Source organism: Rutidosis leptorrhynchoides, chromosome 5, assembly GCF_046630445.1.
Source record: "Rutidosis leptorrhynchoides isolate AG116_Rl617_1_P2 chromosome 5, CSIRO_AGI_Rlap_v1, whole genome shotgun sequence".
NCBI lineage: Eukaryota > Viridiplantae > Streptophyta > Magnoliopsida > Asterales > Asteraceae > Rutidosis > Rutidosis leptorrhynchoides.
The window spans coordinates 220,600,243-220,621,216 of NC_092337.1; the positions used below are offsets into that span (position 1 = coordinate 220,600,243).

At 31.5% G+C, this 20,974-nt stretch overlaps 1 protein-coding gene across 2 annotated transcripts; it reads left to right on the forward strand.

The window, feature by feature from the left end:
* The first annotated feature begins 14,414 nt into the window (after positions 1-14,414).
* LOC139846621 (thiamine-repressible mitochondrial transport protein THI74) lies at positions 14,415-19,017 on the forward strand. Of its 2 annotated transcripts, XM_071836095.1 has the most exons (6): positions 14,420-14,550; positions 14,877-15,017; positions 15,535-15,583; positions 15,878-16,454; positions 17,331-17,757; positions 18,456-19,017. In XM_071836095.1, the coding sequence occupies exons 4-6, from the start codon at positions 15,927-15,929 to the stop codon at positions 18,722-18,724; spliced, it is 1,224 nt and encodes a 407-aa protein (XP_071692196.1). In that variant the 5' UTR covers positions 14,420-14,550; positions 14,877-15,017; positions 15,535-15,583; positions 15,878-15,926; the 3' UTR covers positions 18,725-19,017. The 2 variants fall into 2 exon arrangements, with proteins under 2 accessions (XP_071692197.1, XP_071692196.1); XM_071836096.1 differs by lacking the exon at positions 14,877-15,017 and having other exon boundaries at positions 14,415-14,550.
* Positions 19,018-20,974: the final 1,957 nt, after the last annotated feature.

Consider the following 20,974-nt stretch of genomic DNA (forward strand, 5'->3'; position numbering starts at 1 on the left):
TTAGGATACGATTAAGATAGGATGATGAGATTCGAAGAGGATGGGGGTTAGGTTATGATTTTAGTTGTCTTATGATGTATAAAATGATAAAGATTTTAATGATGATATGATGATATTGGTGATGATGATACATGACAATGGTGATGATTAGAATAATAAGATGATAATGATGTTGGGATTATGATAATAATTGTTCGATGATGATTATGATAAGCCGTTTGATGATGATGAATCACGAAGGTGATGAGTTGAAGATCGATGTTGACGTGTTTGTTGATCATGTTCGAACTGCAGTAACAACACCACAAAATCCATTGACCTATTTTTCTGTTAAAACATGTTGTGGACTGTTAAATGGGTTTTAGTTTTACAGCAGGCCAAATTCCTTTTTAGTTTAAGTGTTGGGCTGAACGAATTATTAGGCTGTGACCCAAGGTTAAGGGTGATTAGAGGATACGGGTTATACTTATTAGGAAGTAGTATTAAACAGAAAAACACACAACAGTGTAATGGTTTAGTGTTAGTTTGGGTGAACTGGAGGTCGCGGGTTCGAGTCCCATCGCGGGCATTTATTTGTTTTAGCCTTTTTGAGGTAGTTATCTTTATCATTATTATTGTTATTATTATTTTTATTATTATTATTAATGTTATTATTATTATTATTATTATTATTATTATTATTATTATTAATTAGTGTTGTTTTTATGTTAAAGTTAATAAGATAATCACATGAAAAATATATTTAAAACAAAACCTAACTATAATAATATTGTTATTTATTTAAAATATATAAATTGACATATGTAAGATATTAATACAAAAATTATATCACAAATAATAATATGTAAATTTGTTCGAATACGATTATGTGTATTAATAAATATACAACTGATATAGGTTCGTGAATCCGAGGCCAACCCTGCATTGTTTAGTGTTCAATGTCGTCATATGTATTTTTACTACAAAATACGTTAAGTGAGTTTCATTTGCCCTTTTTACTCTTTACATTTTTGGGCTGAGAATAAATGCAAATGATTTATTAACTGTTTTATAATATTTATATGCGTGAGTTTCATTTACCTTTTTACCCTTTATATTTTTGGGCTGAGAATACATGCGTAATTTTTATAAATGTTTTTACGAAATAGACACAAGTAATCAAAACTACATTATATGGTTGAATGATCGAAATCGAATATGTCCTTTTTTATTAAGTCTGGTAATCTAAGAATTAGGGAACAGACACCCTAATTGACGCGAACTCTAAAGATAGATCTATCGGACCCAACAAGCCCCATCCAAAGTACCGGATGCTTTAGTACTTCGAAATTTATATCATGTCCGAAGGAGGATCCCGGAATGATGGGGATATTCTTATATGCATATTGTGAATGTCGGTTACCAGGTGTTCAATCCATATGAATGATATTTTTGTCTCTATGCATGGGACGTATGTTTATGAGAAATGGAAATATGAAATCTTGTGGTCTATTAAAATGATGGAAATGATTATTTATGTTAAACTAATGAACTCACCAACCTTTTGGTTGACACTTTAAAGCATGTTTATTCTCAGGTATGAAAGAAATCTTCCGCTGTGCATTTGCTCATTTTAAAGATATTACTTGGAGTCATTCATGGCATATTTCAAAAGACGTTGCATTCGAGTCGTTGAGTTCATCAAGATTATTATTAAGTCAATTATAGTTAGATATATTATGAAATGGTATGCATGCCATCAATTTTCGATGTAATGAAAGATTGTCTTTTCAAAAACGAATGCAATGTTTGTAAAATGTATCCTATAGAGGTCAAGTACCTCGCGATGAAATCAACTATTATGAATCGTTTATAATCGATATGGACTTCGTTCAAATGGATTAGGATGGGTCTTCACAGTTACAACGATAATCATTACATATATGTCTCGTTTCGAAATCATTAAGTTAGTAGTCTTGTTTTTACATATGTAGTTCATTGTTAATACACTTAATGACATGTTTACTTATCATTTCATGATTAAACATAGTGTATCAATATCTTATTATGATTCATATGTATTTAGTAAGACGTTGTTATAACGATAATCGTTATATATATCGTTTTTGAGTTTTCTTAATTCAATAGTCTCATTTTTATGTATATACACATAGTTAAAATACCTAATGAGATACTTACTTATCATAGTATCATGTTAACTATATATGTGTGACGATAGCTCCAAATCCATTTGGCCGAATACGTCATTCATTGATTTCATTGCGAGGTATTTGACCTCTATATGATACGTTTTATAAACATTGCATTCTTTTGAAAAGGCACACCATAAATGAATATTAAATCAAAGGTTTTCGACATCTGATGATTTCTACATATAAACAATCACCTTATATAATAGTTTACAATAGTACTTCCATTGACAATGCAGTCTAAATAAGGTACATGGTGATGAATTGGTGAATGCAACGTTTTCTTGAAAAATATGCCATGTAAGATTCCATGCACATAGCTTGTCTATCATATAAGCAAACAGCGGAAGACTTTTAGGGAACCTGAGAATAAACATGCTAACAAGTGTCAACACAAAGGTTGGTGAGTTCATAGTTTTAGTGTTTCGCATAATCTGCATATAAAAGTGGATAACAAGATTTTAGTTGTTTCATCCAGAAACGTTTATCAAAATATTCTACGAAATTGAGCACCCTGATAACTAAACTTAACGTATATATAATTTGTACCCTTTGTATAATCATCTTAATAATACACGTAAACCAACGTGTACGCTTCTCAAATAGCATACGTCCGTTAAAAGGCTAGTGCTCTAGCTCGGACGGGGATATCAAGCCCTATGGATCCATATACTACTACTCGCGCCCACCAGTTCTTATAACTGGCAGTTAACAGTTACCAAAGCTAAGGGATTTTCGGTTCAAACTCAGTGTAGAATTTAGTATGTACTTGTATCCATTGCATTTAAAATAAATTGCATGTATTCTCAGCCCAAAAATATATATTGCAAAAGCAATTAAAAAAGGGATCAGTGAAACTCACCTTAGCAGCATATAAAGTCGTTCACCAAAATGTGATCGAAACTCGGATTACCAAATAACCGTAGATCTCAACCTAGAGAACATATGTTGGTCAATAAATGTCTATCAAGCTAGGTCAGGTCATAGTGTATAACAATCCTAATGCTCGAGATCGACATACAAAAGTTATCCAAAGTCGTTTCAAAAAGTCAATTTTGACAATAATTCAACAAAACGAGACGTGCCTTATATATGGATTCATTTACTTGCCTGGTAATATTCAAAAATCCAATTTATCATTCTTACAAACAAGTTTCAAAAGCAATTTCAATCAATGTCAATCATAATTCAGTTGATCATATCTTTTAATTCGTTCACCGAAATTACGCGATTTCTAAATGAAAAGTTATTGATTTTTCGCCAGCTTTCCAAAAACATGCATATCATATACCTTTTATCAGTAATATATGTATTTACTTCGTGATTCATCATAACTGTTTAATGACAAAATTTAGCGTACAATAATGTATAAATATATACACTCGAGCACTAGTATGTATACACTATTAATTTATAAAATATAAAATATAAATGCTTACGTATTAATATTGAGATTCAATATTGTAGAAAAGTACGTAGACGCAACAGAGATGATAAACACTAGATTTGATTCATAAATATACCCTCGAACATTACCCATAACCTCTTTGGCAATAACCCATAATTTCCTTAGCTCTATCCCGCTCTTAAAACCATTTCGAAAGTGACACACTCATAACCTCGTTGTAGTATTTTATGTATAATACTAATTAATAATATTAATAATAATAAGATTAATAATAATATTAATCTTAATAATAATAATAATAATAATAATAATAATAATAATAATAATAATAATAATAATAATATAAATATGGAGTATGATATGTATGTGTGTAAGACATAGACCAAAATGCTCGAGCTTTTATAGGTGTGGCCTGATTCTGATGCCCATGCGATCGCATGGCCGTCAGATCCAGCTCACATATTTTTTGTAATTTTGTTTGTCGACATAATTTAATATAATATATATAATATATTTAATTTAAATAATTAATTATATATTATATTAAATTCACATGCATAGTTGACTTGTAATTTTTGTTCCGATAAGTCGTACGTCATCACTCGACTTATGTCCCGGTTCCGGTTTTTCGAGTGTCCCTTCGTACGTTGAGAAAACTTGTACATTACGTTTCGCGACTCGTACCTTTGTCAAAATATAGTCTTAAATTATTCCTAAACTATACCACTCAAAGTATATCTTAAACTTTCGAGTATTTTAGTCATTTACTTCTATAAATCATCGTCTCGTTATTTGTTATTATATATATATATAATAACAGATTGTTTTATGACCAAGTTAATATTATATTTAAATATATATATTCAATATTTAATAAACACGTTTTTAAAATACATAACACAGGTTATTCATATATCTAATTCCAACAGTTAATATTCCTTATTATTGTATGTGTCCAAGTTACGTTATTTAAACAAACACTTTATCATTTGTTCCGAATACCGTTAAAAATGAATAATTTCTCAAATCAACGTGGACCTCTCAATAGAGACCCGTAATGATATCATAATCCTTAAGAGACTCAGTAAATGTCTTTTACTTGAATCGTTTGGCATAATATTTTAACTCCGTAGTTAAATATATCAATCAGGTAATCAATCAAATAAGATTAATGCGCAGTATCATATACCCAACACTTAGTTACGTTTTCAAGTTATAGTATATGTATCTATTTACATATAATTATTCGTACATCATCGTGAATAAACGAAAGTTAATTGAATTGTTCAAGAATTTTGAGATTCAGTTTAACAGACTTTGCTTATCGTATCGAAATCATATAAGATTAAGTTTAAATTTGGTCGAAAATTTTCGGGTCATCACAGTACCTACCCGTTAAAGAAATTTCGTCCCGAAATTTGAGTGAGGTCGTCATGGCTAACAATAAAAATGTTTTCATGACGTATATGAGTTGATAATTAGAGTTTTATCACCGTTGAATAATATGGATAACACAATCCAATTACTCGAAGCGTATGAGGGAAGTTATCGTAATAAAGTGAAATAGAGAATAGAGATGCGTCTTATCTCTTGACGTAGTAACGATTGATTTCTGAAATTTAAGGAATAGAAAGTCTTCATAATCTAAATAAGATTTGATTCTTCGGAATTTAAGGAAATTAAGATCTTCTTTAATTAAATGAGGTCACCTGCCTCGATTGCTCTGTCTGTTATTTTGCTTATAAATTAACCCCCTTTCGTCTCATTATTTTCGCCACTCCTACATCTTCTTCCTCATTTCATACTTCCAAAAGATTGTGAAATGCTTCATCCAGTTCTTATTCTTGATATACTCCTAACTTTCATATCTGTCATTCTTCTTTTTCATCTACCACCAGAGGAAGTTACTTTCTTCTACCATTACCTTGGGGTTATAGTGTTTTTCATTCTCCCGTGTCTTTATATTGCTATACGCATTGATATACACGGTTTGTAAATTTTGAGGTTGTTATTGGGCTTTATATTCTCCATTATATTTCGGAGCTTCATGCTTTCGTTTTCTCTTCCTGACCTTAAGTCAAGCGGATAATGGTCCAGAATTCGTAGGTATGAAGTTTTAGATGAACATAACTAATGTTCTAAGAAAGAAATGGTAATAGCACAATCTGACTTGTCAAATTACCAGAATACCTCAAAAAAACCAAATCATTAAGAAAATATTTTCTTGATATTTTTAGAGATTATATAGAATGAAAGAGTTATGTAACATGGTTCATGATGAGGGTATGATATGTGAACCTTTATCACGTTCCATTAGAAACTCAGCATGACTTACTGTAATATAATCACGTTGATCAAGTGTCATTATATTATATTAACTCATGCTTCAATTCCCAACATTACTTCAAAACATTTATATTTTAAACTTGAAGTTTCAGAATTTAGAAACTAAAATAGTTTCTTTTATGGTGTAACACAGATATCGTAAAGAGAAAATTGATTTTCGATAAGAATGATTATGAAATTATCTCCAAAAATATGGAGGATATTTATAATGAAAGATACGATGATATCTTAGAATTTCTAATATCAGAGGATGATGAAGAATATTGTCCGCAAGGGTTTAGATTCGGAAGCAAGGTATTCGTTAATGGCTTCAACAGATACTGAATCATTTGGATTCTTTGAAGACAGGTTTCGTCCTTGTGATTTATCCACAGCCTCTTTCATACTTTGCTCAATCCGTTTTCCAGTTCCAAACTTTCTCTTTTTCTCAGCTTTACCACCATACTATTCTTTATCATCAAACTTTTGACTGTTAAGGTCGTTTACAGTTTTTGCTGCTTCATCAACATTTTTCCAAAATTCGGAGAACTAGTTTCGTAGTTTGGGGTGTTTTTCGGAAACTTCACATTCAAAGTATGTAAGTCCAAGAGGTAGACGTTATATGTACACATATAACTGTTGGCGTAGACGTGCTACAAGATTTCAAAATATTGATTGCTAATTCCTGATAGTTGGTATGGCAATTGCCATTACAAGATGTGGATGAGTACATGATACGGTTTCAATGAGTATAAGGATTTTTCGGAAGGTCAAAGATCAATGAAGTTGTTGGTAAATTTACTGCTAATGTGGTGGAACATGAAAGGTTCCCCAGTAACAAAAACGTATATGCCAAAGTTACAAGTCTAAAAGGTCGTCGTTGACTGGTTGAACGGTTGATAATACTGGATACTTTTGGAAAGGAATTGCAAGGTTATTTTCAGTAATAACAATGCTAAAGGATCTTTCACATTTTTGAAGTCAAAGTATAGCTTTGAAAGATGTAGAGATCTAAGAATGATGTCACCCGTTAAATCTTGACTTGGATTCTGATCCGTCAATATCAGAATATGTAATTGAATTTGTATGGAAACGATTGTATATCACTGTGAGCATAGTTAATAATTTTTGAATCAAAGTTGAAGAATGTACAGTGTAACATATTAATTGTGAACTTAAATATTTCCAGGGAATTACCTACCCGTTAAAGATTTCACAAGTAATATTTTGTACAAAAGAATTTTTATTACCGTCTTTATGAAAATATATGTATGTATATTTTCTTCAGATGTAATACAGATTTGATGAGTTAATATCATATTAAGCTCATTTGATTTTTGACTTGAATTAGAAATGAATAAAACATTAAAGATTTAATAATCTTTACGGAGTATTTCACTAATGTAATCAATACTCAGTTTTATTGATATTTTCTCAGTGAATCATGTTGGTGCTCATGGAACTCTTGCTAACTTCGCAAGGTACGAATGATTTTTTCTAGAAAGTTTCGAATACATCGAAGATGAAAGTATAAAATCAACCATATAATTGAATAATATACTTAGTTTATTATGAAATGGAATTCATTGAGTTGGAAACAGAGATTGTAGTTAACGATGGTTAAGTCATTAACGAAGTATGTACATCATAGCATATTAGTAATATGAATTAACCGAGTAGTACCTACCAGTTAAGATTCACACGTAATAACTTGGTACGAAAAGATTTATTTTGATTTCAAAATTCATATATATTAAATATACATAAAATTTCTTCAGGGGAAATGAGTTAATACTTCATCGGTTATTGTTGCTGGTATTTCTTGGTAACTACGGTGCGTATGACGTTGATGCTCGTGGAACAGATTGTGAAGTTGAGGTTTGCGATGCGGATGTTGTTGGTGGTGGTAATGGTACTGTTGGTGTTGTTGTCGGTGGTACTGTTGATGCCGGTGATGCTGCTGGTGCTTGTAACCTTTGCACCATATTCTCCAAAGCCACTACCCGAGCGCGAAGCTCGTTGACTTCTTCTACTACACCGGGATGATTGTCGATTCGGACGAGCGGACGAATAAGATTTAGAATGTGAGATAGTATATAATCATGACTAGATACTCTGGAAATGAGAGAGAAAATGGTATTACGAACAGGTTCGCCGGTAAGTGCTTCAGGTTCTTCGCCAAGAGGGCAATGTGGTGGATGGAAGGGATCGCCTTCTTCTTGTCTCCAATAATTAAGTAGGCTACGAACCCATCCCCAATTCATCCAGAATAGATGATGGCTAATTGGTTGATCCATTCCAGTTACACTTTCTTCAGAGTTCAGGAGAATATCCATATCGGAATAGCTGTCGGAATTTAAGGAATTTGAACTAGATACGGGATCCATCTTGTATAATTAGATAGATGATTTTTGATATGAAATAGATTATAGAATTTAGTTTGGTATTCTTCAATACATAATTTACATATGTATATATAATACCAAATTCCATAAATCACGGAGAAATTTTCGGAAGATGTCAGGAAAAGTTTACAGTAACAGATACGCTAAGATATGAATTTTTGTCTATACACTATTTATGCAATCAATGCAGTAAAACGTGTCTAGACTTAAGAATGATAAGCATGTAATTTTCGACAAAAAATGATAAGCAAAACTTTTAACATGTAGACACAGTCGAAGTCCAGACTTACTAATGCATCTTAACAACTATCAGTTAGACACATTCATGCAAGACCTGGTTCGCTAGGACCAACGCTCTGATACCAACTGTGACGATCGCTCCAAATCCATTTCGCCGAATACGTCATTCATTGATTTCATTGCGAGGTATTTGACCTCTATATGATACGTTTTATAAACATTGCATTCTTTTGAAAAGGCACACCATAAATGAATATTAAATCAAAGGTTTTCGACATCTGATGATTTCTACATATAAACAATCACCTTATATAATAGTTTACAATAGTACTTCCATTGACAGTGCAGTCTAAATAAGGTACATGGTGATGAATTGGTGAATGCAACGTTTTCTTGAAAAATATGCCATGTAAGATTCCATGCACATAGCTTGTCTATCATATAAGCAAACAGCGGAAGACTTTTAGGGAACCTGAGAATAAACATGCTAACAAGTGTCAACACAAAGGTTGGTGAGTTCATAGTTTTAGTGTTTCGCATAATCTGCATATAAAAGTGGATAACAAGATTTTAGTTGTTTCATCCAGAAACGTTTATCAAAATATTCTACGAAATTGAGCACCCTGATAACTAAACTTAACGTATATATAATTTGTACCCTTTGTATAATCATCTTAATAATACACGTAAACCAACGTGTACGCTTCTCAAATAGCATACGTCCGTTAAAAGGCTAGTGCTCTAGCTCGGACGGGGATATCAAGCCCTATGGATCCATATACTACTACTCGCGCCCACCAGTTCTTATAACTGGCAGTTAACAGTTACCAAAGCTAAGGGATTTTCGGTTCAAACTCAGTGTAGAATTTAGTATGTACTTGTATCCATTGCATTTAAAATAAATTGCATGTATTCTCAGCCCAAAAATATATATTGCAAAAGCAATTAAAAAAGGGATCAATGAAACTCACCTTAGCAGCATATAAAGTCGTTCACCAAAATGTGATCGAAACTCGGATAACCAAATAACCGTAGATCTCAACCTAGAGAACATATGTTGATCAATAAATGTCTATCAAGCTAGGTCAGGTCATAGTGTATAACAATCCTAATGCTCGAGATCGACATACAAAAGTTATCCAAAGTCGTTTCAAAAAGTCAATTTTGACAACAATTCAACAAAACGAGACGTGCCTTATATATGGATTCATTTACTTGCCTGGTAATATTCAAAAATCCAATTTATCATTCTTACAAACAAGTTTCAAAAGCAATTTCAATCAATGTCAATCATAATTCAGTTGATCATATCTTTTAATTCGTTCACCGAAATTACGCGATTTCTAAATGAAAAGTTATTGATTTTTCGCCAGCTTTCCAAAAACATGCATATCATATACCTTTTATCAGTAATATATGTATTTACTTCGTGATTCATCATAACTGTTTAATGACAAAATTTAGCGTACAATAATGTATAAATATATACACTCGAGCACTAGTATGTATACACTATTAATTTATAAAATATAAAATATAAATGCTTACGTATTAATATTGAGATTCAATATTGTAGAAAAGTACGTAGACGCAACAGAGATGATAAACACTAGATTTGATTCATAAATATACCCTCGAACATTACCCATAACCTCTTTGGCAATAACCCATAATTTCCTTAGCTCTATCCCGCTCTTAAAACCATTTTGAAAGTGACACACTCATAACCTCGTCGTAGTATTTTATGTATAATACTAATTAATAATATTAATAATAATAAGATTAATAATAATATTAATCTTAATAATAATAATAATAATAATAATAATAATAATAATAATAATAATAATAATAATAATAATAATAATAATAATAATATAAATATGGAGTATGATATGTATGTGTGTAAGACATAGACCAAAATGCTCGAGCTTTTATAGGTGTGGCCTGATTCTGATGCCCATGCGATCGCATGGGTTTTATGCCTATTTGCCATGCGATCGCATGGCCGTCAGATCCAGCTCACATATTTTTTGTAATTTTGTTTGTCGACATAATTTAATATAATATATATAATATATTTAATTTAAATAATTAATTATATATTATATTAAATTCACATGCATAGTTGACTTGTAATTTTTGTTCCGATAAGTCGTACGTCATCACTCGACTTATGTCCCGGTTCCGGTTTTTCGAGTGTCCCTTCGTACGTTGAGAAAACTTGTACATTACGTTTCGCGACTCGTACCTTTGTCAAAATATAGTCTTAAATTATTCCTAAACTATACCACTCAAAGTATATCTTAAACTTTCGAGTATTTTGGTCATTTACTTCTATAAATTATCGTCTCGTTATTTGTTATTATATATATATAATAACAGATTGTTTTATGACCAAGTTAATATTATATTTAAATATATATATTCAATATTTAATAAACACGTTTTTAAAATACATAACACAGGTTATTCATATATCTAATTCCAACAGTTAATATTCCTTATTATTGTATGTGTCCAAGTTACGTTATTTAAACAAACACTTTATCATTTGTTCCGAATACCGTTAAAAATGAATAATTTCTCAAATCAACGTGGACCTCTCAATAGAGACCCGTAATGATATCATAATCCTTAAGAGACTCAGTAAATGTCTTTTACTTGAATCGTTTGGCATAATCTTTTAACTCCGTAGTTAAATATATCAATCAGGTAATCAATCAAATAAGATTAATGCACAGTATCATATACCCAACACTTAGTTACGTTTTCAAGTTATAGTATATGTATCTATTTACATATAATTATTCGTGCATCATCGTGAATAAACGAAAGGTAATTGAATAGTTCAAGAATTTTGAGATTCAGTTTAACAGACTTTGCTTATCGTATCGAAATCATATAAGATTAAGTTTAAATTTGGTCGAAAATTTTCGGGTCATCACAATATGTAACCATATATATGTCATCATATAGTTTTTACAAGTTTTAACGTTCGTGAATCACCGGTCAACTTGGGTGGTCAATTGTCTATATGAAACCTATTTCAATTAATCACGTCTTAACAAGTTTGATTGCTTAACAAGTTGGAAACACTTAATCATGTAATTATCAAATTCAATTAATATAAATAAACATGTAAAAGTTCGGGTCACTACAACACAACCCTCATCTTGATTATTGAATTAGCCGACAATTGTGTCAAGAAGCACATGACTCCCTTTCCTCTTCCGTAGCTATATGCAGGAACACCCCATTGGACATCCTATTTTAATAAACAAATGGAATGTTGGGTTCCCTAGGCGTTGACAAAATTATTAACCATGAACTGCGCATGGGTTAAGCTTCTGTATTCTATTGTTGTCTTTTAACGTCACTTGTCAGCCGCCGACGCGTGTCCTTTTCTGTTCAACTTCGTCTTCGATGTCAGTTGAATAGTACCCTTTGATGTGGACAACACATGAAACGATTATGCTTGTAATGGAGCATAATTTGTCTAAGTGTTGTGTGCTGCTCCAGACTCTGCTGGTTCTTCTCATGCTGGTTCTTCATAAGATCTTCTTGCTGGTTCATCATACATCATATGCTGGTCGTGAAGAACTCTTGAATCTTTATCTATATTGTGCTGATAGGCAGCATACCAAGTCACTCAGACACAACATTCACTGCTGTTAAACTTAGAAGTAAATAAGTAAACTTATGATGGCCTTCACATTACAACTAGTGTTTATAATCATGTTTTGTCATAATTAATCCTTAATTATGTAGGGGACTCAAAAGCTATGTTTCAAATTCGACAGCTCAAGGAACGACCATATGTCATATTTTCCCTTGCTAAACCATAGGAAAGATGAATAGATTTAGGCTCATCACATATAAATAAACGAATTAGCCACCTCTTGACAAGGTTGCAAAAATCTCTATTCGGGGATTAATCGATCGTGACTTTCAGAGGTGTAATCGACAATTCGGGGATTCATCGTATGGTAATGTATACATTTAATTATTAAATTTCAAAGACTATATGTGTAAATATAGAATAAATTAAAAAATATAAATATAAACTTTAATATAATTGTTTAAAGTGTTCATTTTGTTAAAAAAAAAAAAGTTCTAGTCTAAATTCATTTAAAATGTTGACCAATTTTGACTGACTTTGTTTACCAAATTTGATTTTGACTCATCAATCGATGTTGACTAATTAATAAAACGGACTTTGGAATATCAGAACGGATTGTTCTTAAAAATGATTAATCGGGGATTAATTGACGAGTAATCGGATTTTTTACAACATTGCCTCTTGGGACTTGTTATGTCAACATCGTTCCACAACAAACGCAATCAAACTTTTGAGCAATATCAACATTCCATCCTCATACCATGCTCGTATTAGAGCCTATAAGAATACCAAGATAAGTTCTAGGAAAAGAACCTGCTTAACCCGACTACAGATGGAAAACTAGTGACATGAGGTAAACACTAACAAAACCTTAGTTTTTAGTTAAATATTTTTTAGTGGAATTTTCTTTTTAATCCGGGTGGACGGATACCACCTTTGAAATATACTAAGTTCCGCCACTGCTTGACATCCAGACATGTTAGCGAATGACCGTAACTCATTATTTGTGACCAAATTTATAAAAGTAGAACAAAAACTCAAACAGAAAAACTAATTTAAAACCGAATTTATATTTGAAATTCCCCTTGTGAAAACTAAAGTTAAAACTTATTATTTTTCTAGTTTTGATCGCATATTTAATTTTCAATTAATTTAAGATCATTATTATATTTAATTTTTGGATTTTGCTAACGAAAGTTACTATCGTTAACATACATAAAAAACATATACACCGTGATACAAGCATTTTCTGTACGTTAATGAATGTGCAGAAAATCTTAATCTATAGTATTATATAAATCTCCAAAAATGATAATGTCATAAATAATATTTAAGCTTAAAAAAATTCAAAAATAAAGAAAAATAAGTATTGTCCAAACTTTAAAAAAATTCAAAAATAAAGAAAAAATTCCTAAGCCCCCAAATGACGATATTATTAAAATAATTAATTATATTTAATAAAAATATTAACATGTTTATTGTATAATATATGAGGTATTATGTACAACTTTATGATAAAATTCCTCCATGACTAAATGTATAATATTTGAAGCATTATGTACAACCTTACAGTAAAACACCTCCATGACCATATGTACAATATTTGAAGCATTATGTACAACTTTATGATAAAATATCTCCATGATCATATGTACAAACTTTAAAACAAATTGAAAAATATTTTACAAAACACACCTCATGAACACATGTACAAAATTTGAAGTATATTGTACAACCTTCATATAATAATTGTATTTTAAATTTAAAAAAAAAAATCAAAGAGGCATTTGTTATTAACAATAATTATTATTAAAAATATAAATACTAAATATTAAAGAAAACTTTATAATTATTATATTATTATTATTATTCAAAAATGGTTTTTCTTTACATATGTATACGAAATACATGTTTTAAAAAATCTTGTAATATATATACTTTTATGACAAGGAAAATTGTAATTATGACGAAAATTGAAAGAATATCGTAGAAGAATAAATGTAGTTTATTTATTCTGAGCAAGTTAAATATATGAATATATTTGTAAAAGCAACGATAAGTTTTCTAGTCGGATATTATGGGTCATTAAACTAAATTAATTTATCTAAAACATATCATTAAACTAAACACAGTTGAATTTAATTGAATTGAGTTGAATTTTAACGTGAGTATAGTTTCAACATGGATTAATTTCGAGATGTTGTAAGGTTAATGACCTAATTATCAGATTCTTTTTAACGATTTCACCTGAAATCGAATTATCTTCCTTCACGTATCCCACGCGTCTAATCATATCCTGCCTGATACGCAAAGCGTGTTTTCTGGAGTGATTCATCCTCCCCCAATTAAAACACGTCTAAGGTAAGATCTTTCATGAATACTTATGATCACTAATCAATTGTCAGCTTCCTTTGTTAATGTTTAAAGTTTGATTTTAGGGTTCATCGAATCGTTGTGATTTGTGGACCTAAAAATGGCAAACTAAAAATTTAGATAAATACTATAATTAATTTTGCTTGTGCTCTACCATTTTGAAGAAACTCACACTAAACATTGGTGCCAAATAATTTCTGTACTGTTGTTTCAATCATCTGTGATTAGTAACAACTAACAAGTCAGTTGTGATTGTAATTCTTTTTATGTTTCCTTAATTATTCATAACAAAAGGTTTTTTTTCGAGATTGTAGTTATATCACAAATTAAAGGAATTACTGTAGACATAATCGCATTCTTGGTATCTATCATACTGTTGTGCATTACTGCTATATGTGTTTCCTTTTGGCTACTTTGTATGGTTGCATCTTCCTAGGCGCACATAACTCTTACAGGTACGTATGCCCGCACTATCTCGTTTTAATGAGCTTTCCTGGCCGGAGGTCCTTTAGGAAGCAATCTTTTGGCTCTCGAGTAGAAGGAGGGACGATCTTATCTAGTCGCGGGTTCTATACCCGTGGGTGGAGTAGTGACTTCCCTCTAATCTAGGGTTCGAGGAATGATTGTCTACACTCCACCTCCCCCATACTCTACATTCGTGGGATCGAGTATTGTTGTTGTTGTTGTTGTTGTTGATAATCGCATTCTTGGTGTGATGCAATTTTTGCCTCAATGACAACGTCTACAACTCTAAATCTTTAAAATTGCAAAAATGAACAAGTTGAAGATGATGTGCTCTTTATCTTGCATTGATGTCCTAATAATTCGAAAGAAAAATTAAATGTATAATAGTGTTGATAGTCCATACATTTTGATAACTGTTAGGTTTTTCAACTCTTACAAAAGAAAAATTAAATGTATAATAGTGTGTACAATCCTTGCTTTTTACTAAGTGTAAAGTGTCTGTTTCAGGGATATTACACAACAGAGTTGCTTTTTAAGTTTATCACATTGGATCAAGGTATGTGGTTGCATGGTTTTCAGTTAACTTTTTATCGGACTTATGTTCCTATAATCATGGTTTTTTATACAATTATTATTTAAAAATCTTTGAGTATGTTTGAAAGAAGATAATTGTCCAATATTGGAAAATATCAGGGCCGTCACATGGTTTTTGAAGGTCCTGTGGCATACTGAAACAATAGGATTCTCTAACACGAAGTCGTGCTAAATAAAAAGATGTCAACTTCAGAAGTATTTCATTATTACTAGATTTTAATTAGATAGCATGACTTCATATCTATGTTTTTTATAGTGTACAGTTGTAGAATATATAACGTTGAACCTGCTTAAGAGTTGAAGGAATGAAAAGTAAAACGTGGAGATGGGTTTTAGGGTTGATATATATACTCGCTGTCGCAACCATTTGGATCGCTGCAAGTTTTGTAGTTCAGTCAGTTGTTGATGGGGGCGTCTCACCTTTTCTCATCACGTATATATGTAACTCATTGTTTGTAATATACATTCCACTAGTAGAAATAGGGCGTTATCTCGAGGATAAATATGGGAGTTTGCTGTTTTGGAGAAATAGAGATGATAGTAAGTCACCGGGACCACAAGAATCAGAGGTGGTTAACCTTCTTGTAGAAAAAGATGCATCGGTTCAAGCCAATGCATTGAATGTTGGGACGGTTACTGATGATGCAGTTAATAATGATAATGGTGTTGCATTGGGAACTAATGATGTTATGGATCAACTTGTAATTGGAGAGTTGGACTCAAAAGGGCGTTGGACTCGTACACGACTCGCAAAAGTTAGTCTTTTGGTCTGCCCATTCTGGTTTCTTGCGCAACTTTCATTTAATCTTTCTCTGAAGTATACTACTGTCACGGTACGCATTTATAATATTTGGCTTTTAATCTCTGCTTATAAAGATTATAGGTGTTATTAGTAACCATATTGATTCATGATATGTATTACTTTTAATGAGTCCAGTGATGAACTTATATAATTTAATGATTAATGAAATGGGAGGAATGGCTCGAAAGTGTTACCAAATGAATTCAAATGCTTACAACCTTATTGCATGTGTTGCTCAAAAAGTTACATTATTACTCTAATACTATAAATTTGTAATCATATTTAATTCCTTTGAACACGGCTAAACTATATGCTACGACTCTATTACCCAATCAACCCATTTTGCCACATATACATTACTCTCTGCTAGATTCCCTTAAAAAAGACTAATTAATACATTATAATGCAGTTTGTAGATATTGTTTCTCTCCAAGTAACCAAATTTGGTTCCTTTCCCAGATGTTTCCTCTAATGATTGATGACATGATGTATCCTAAGTCCTAGCGTATTGACTTTCGGTGGAGATTATAGATTTGACTTTAGAAGCTCATCCATCATTTTTGTTTAAATAACCTGATTAATATTAGAAAAATGAAAATAAAGCTTTGCTATCCTGTTTAAATACATAAATGTTTTTAACATGTCAACCCTGACCAGTACCAAATTTCTTGTTATGACCCATTAGGCTACTCGGGAGTACCGTACTTGGTCGGGACTTTTTAGGGAGCACTCAGAAACTTGGGGAGTACTCGGATGTTGACCAAGTTTGACTTTGACCAATTTCCTGAGTAATCTTGAGTTTTGGCCGAGCACTCGCCGAGTATTTTCAAGTTCTGAAACCCTGCCATTAATTCGTTTTTATGCATTTCAAATGAAATAATATTATAAAATTTTCTACGTTTTACAGTCAAATACCATTCTAAGCAGTGCATCAAGTCTGTTCACCTTTTTGGTTTCTCTCGCATTTTTGGGAGAGAAGTTTACTTGGGTAAAGCTGCTGAGTGTTCTCCTTTGCATGGGAGGTACAATAATCGTCAGTTTAGGTGACTCAAAAAACGGAACTAGTGCAACGGCTTCAAACCCTACTCTCGGAGATATTCTTGCTCTTGTTTCATCAGCCTTTTATGCCATTTACATCACGCTCATCCGTAAATACTTACCAGATGAAGATGATGATGCAAAAACCGGGAAGGTCAGTATGGCTCAATTTCTCGGGTTTTTGGGTCTATTTAACTTGGTGATATTCTCACCTATTGCTCTTGTACTTCATTTGGCTAATTTGGAGCCGTTTGATATACTTAGCCGGAAGCAGTTTGGTCTTATTGTTGGAAAAGGTATGTGACAATGTTCAATCTCAACTTTTTTTTTTTCCCCCCCGAATTACTTGTAAGCTGGCTACTTAAAAGTTGTCCTGTATTATCAATTAGGCAATTCGAATTGTCCCTTTAGTCCTTTACCAGTGCATTTGCTCTTGTATATTCTGAAAAGCAATTCTCGTAATACCTATCTCAACAACTTGTTAGATTGCATATTAGTACAAAAGCTATTTAGTGTTTTATATTAAGATACTTAAAAAATAATCAAACTTGTAAATACCATATGGGCAATCTTAGACCCTTTCCCTCTTTAACTTAATTAATGGTTTTAAAACGTGAGTACATGACCCAAATCAACCCTTATATAAATGTCTGAGTCATTTGTTTCTTATTTTGACTATCCATGCCTAGTTGCAAATATACACGTGATATTGTTGTAAAAGTCGGCCGAGTCGGCTAACACGTCGGTTTAGGAACTACTCCGTACTGTTCCACCCAAAAACGTCTAAAAAGTTAGGTCAAAGTCGGGCTGAGTCGGTTAATGTCAAAATTTTAATATTTGTTATAATTAGATTTTGTGCCTTATGTCTGTTTGAAATATTTTTGTTGCAAGTATTGATGATATACTTATCTGTAACTATATTTCGGTGAAAGCAGGATGCTACATACGCGAAATCCACATTTTCTAATTATATATTCACACATGATAAATTTAGGTTTACTGGATAATGTGCTTAGTGATTACTTATGGGCAAAAGCTGTTTTACTCACCACTACAACAGTAGCTACAGCAGGACTTACAATTCAAGTGCCGTTGGCTGCTATTGTGGATACTGTGATTGGAAATGCTCCGGGTTTCATGGATTATATCGGTGCTGCTGCAGTCGTGGTTGGGTTTGCAGGCATTAACATTCCAACAGATACATGTTCGGCCCCAAAACAAGTCGTTCTCGAACTTGAAGAAAATCACACAACTGATTTGTGACACCATGAACATTTCTAATGCAACATAGCATAATGCTTTCGACACTGTCTACACGAAATTCTGTCACTGGCTCACACAAATGTATTTTGAATGTGGTTGTTTTCCCACGTTATAGCATGAATGCGTTTAATGATACCTTGTATATGTACTACTATCAGGATTATACTCCCTCCGTCTCATATTAATAGTTTGAGATGTCCCAAATTAATAGTTCACTGCCAACGTGAATGTGTGAACCTTCCTTGCTTCACTTTTAACAGTTCCTTGTAAAGTTTTCTCTAATCACAACTCCATTACCTATAAGTTGGTTGTAATATAAATTAATATATATATATATATATATATATATATATATATATATATATATATATATATATATATATATATATATATATATATATATATATATATATATATATTGGGGAAGTAACCAAGCGGGAGAAGTAAAAAAAAATAAAAAATTCTTCGTTTTTTGAAAAAACTTTGTTCACGAACATTATAGATTGGATGAAAATAAAAACATTTAGAAAAGACACTTCGTGATGAATGTTATTATTTTGGCGGGAAAACGATCGACAAAAATAACATTCAAAATAATATTGTTCGTGAAGAATGTTAACGTTTTTTTCCATGTTTTGTGAAGTAAAATTTAGCCCGATTTAGAGTTTAGGGTTTAGGGTCTGGTGTTTTGGGTTTATTCCATAAACCCGAAACACCAAACCCTAAACCCTAAACTCTAAACCGTTCGTGTTAAAAACTCAATCTAAATTTTAAATTTAAACCCTAAATCTAAACCCTAAACTCTAAATTCCTAATGTATTGTTCAAAAAATTCTGAGTCACCAATGGTTAATTTTCAAACACATATCTTTTATTTAACTCCACCAAACCTTGATTGTTTATATGACAATATTTTATGCCATAACATTGTCAAATTATCATATTTACTTTCAATTATTGGTGTCCAATCACATACTAGTCTACAATTTTACAATTACAAATTATTAGCAATTCTTGTACCCTAACGCAGTGTTAGTGAACCCTTTATAACCTTGATTTTGCCATTTTCCATATTGATTTTAAGTCCACTGCTTTATGATTTTCTAGTGAAATTAAATTTCATTTAAGTTTAAGAATATACCTCACATTTTCAAGATAACAAATATTTTGATTCTAAGGTTACTATTCCAATGCCTTCAACTTTGCAAGGACTATCATCTACCAAAATCATTTACCTTGTTTTAGTTCATGGTATTCTCTAAAATACATTTTGTGTAGGCTCATATGATATTAATACCCACAGTTCATCCATCCAATACTGTAACCAGAACATAATACCAACAAAACGTCAACACTATCATACCTATATATGCATCTGTATACCCATACTCCTTTTTATTTCTTAAATCTATTTCAATATTTTTTTAAAATCTATGTGGACATTCTTTCTTTTCACAATTCTCAAAATGATAGATAAAACTGTAGAATTAATGTGCAAGGTACAACATATAACTATATGGCTAAATTCATTTGGGCCTTTGAGGCCACATATATATACACCTAGACGTCAAATAAAATATACATATATGAAGTATATATATATTACTCAAGTGAAAAAATAAATTAAAATACTCCGCTTCAAATTAATTGAGTAATTAATTAGTTTTGAATTAATTAATTATGATTAATTAAATGAATAATAAAATGGTTAGACTAAATCAATTAATTCTTTAATTAATTAACAAGTTTTACTTGCTTGCTTGGTGCATCCAATATCAAATTGGATTTGGAAAGTAAATATTTATACGCGTCTTTTTACACACCGACCTTGAGTCGGATTAAATAAAAATATACTCCGTATAATTATTATGTTTTCTCTTGATTTAGTCTACGTAAGAAGAAAAAGTGGCAAGAGTTTATTACTCGTATTATTCTTTTGTCTCGCACAACAACCGAAAATAACATTCGTTTTTAATTGCTTTTTCAATTCGTGGTTATTCGACGTTTTCATATTCGGAGTATTATTTATTTATTAATATAACTAGATTATATTAATAAATCACTTGGGTTTTGACTAGTATCCATTGACGTTGTTTGAAAGTGTAGTGGACTATCTAAAGAGATGGTCATACCCTTTTGATCGTAGGTTTCTCCGTTCATCAGTTTTTTCAAGAAAGGTATACCGTTTACTCCTCTTTTGTTTTTATATTCATGACAATTATTATGGTATAACTGGATCTTTGGATAAATT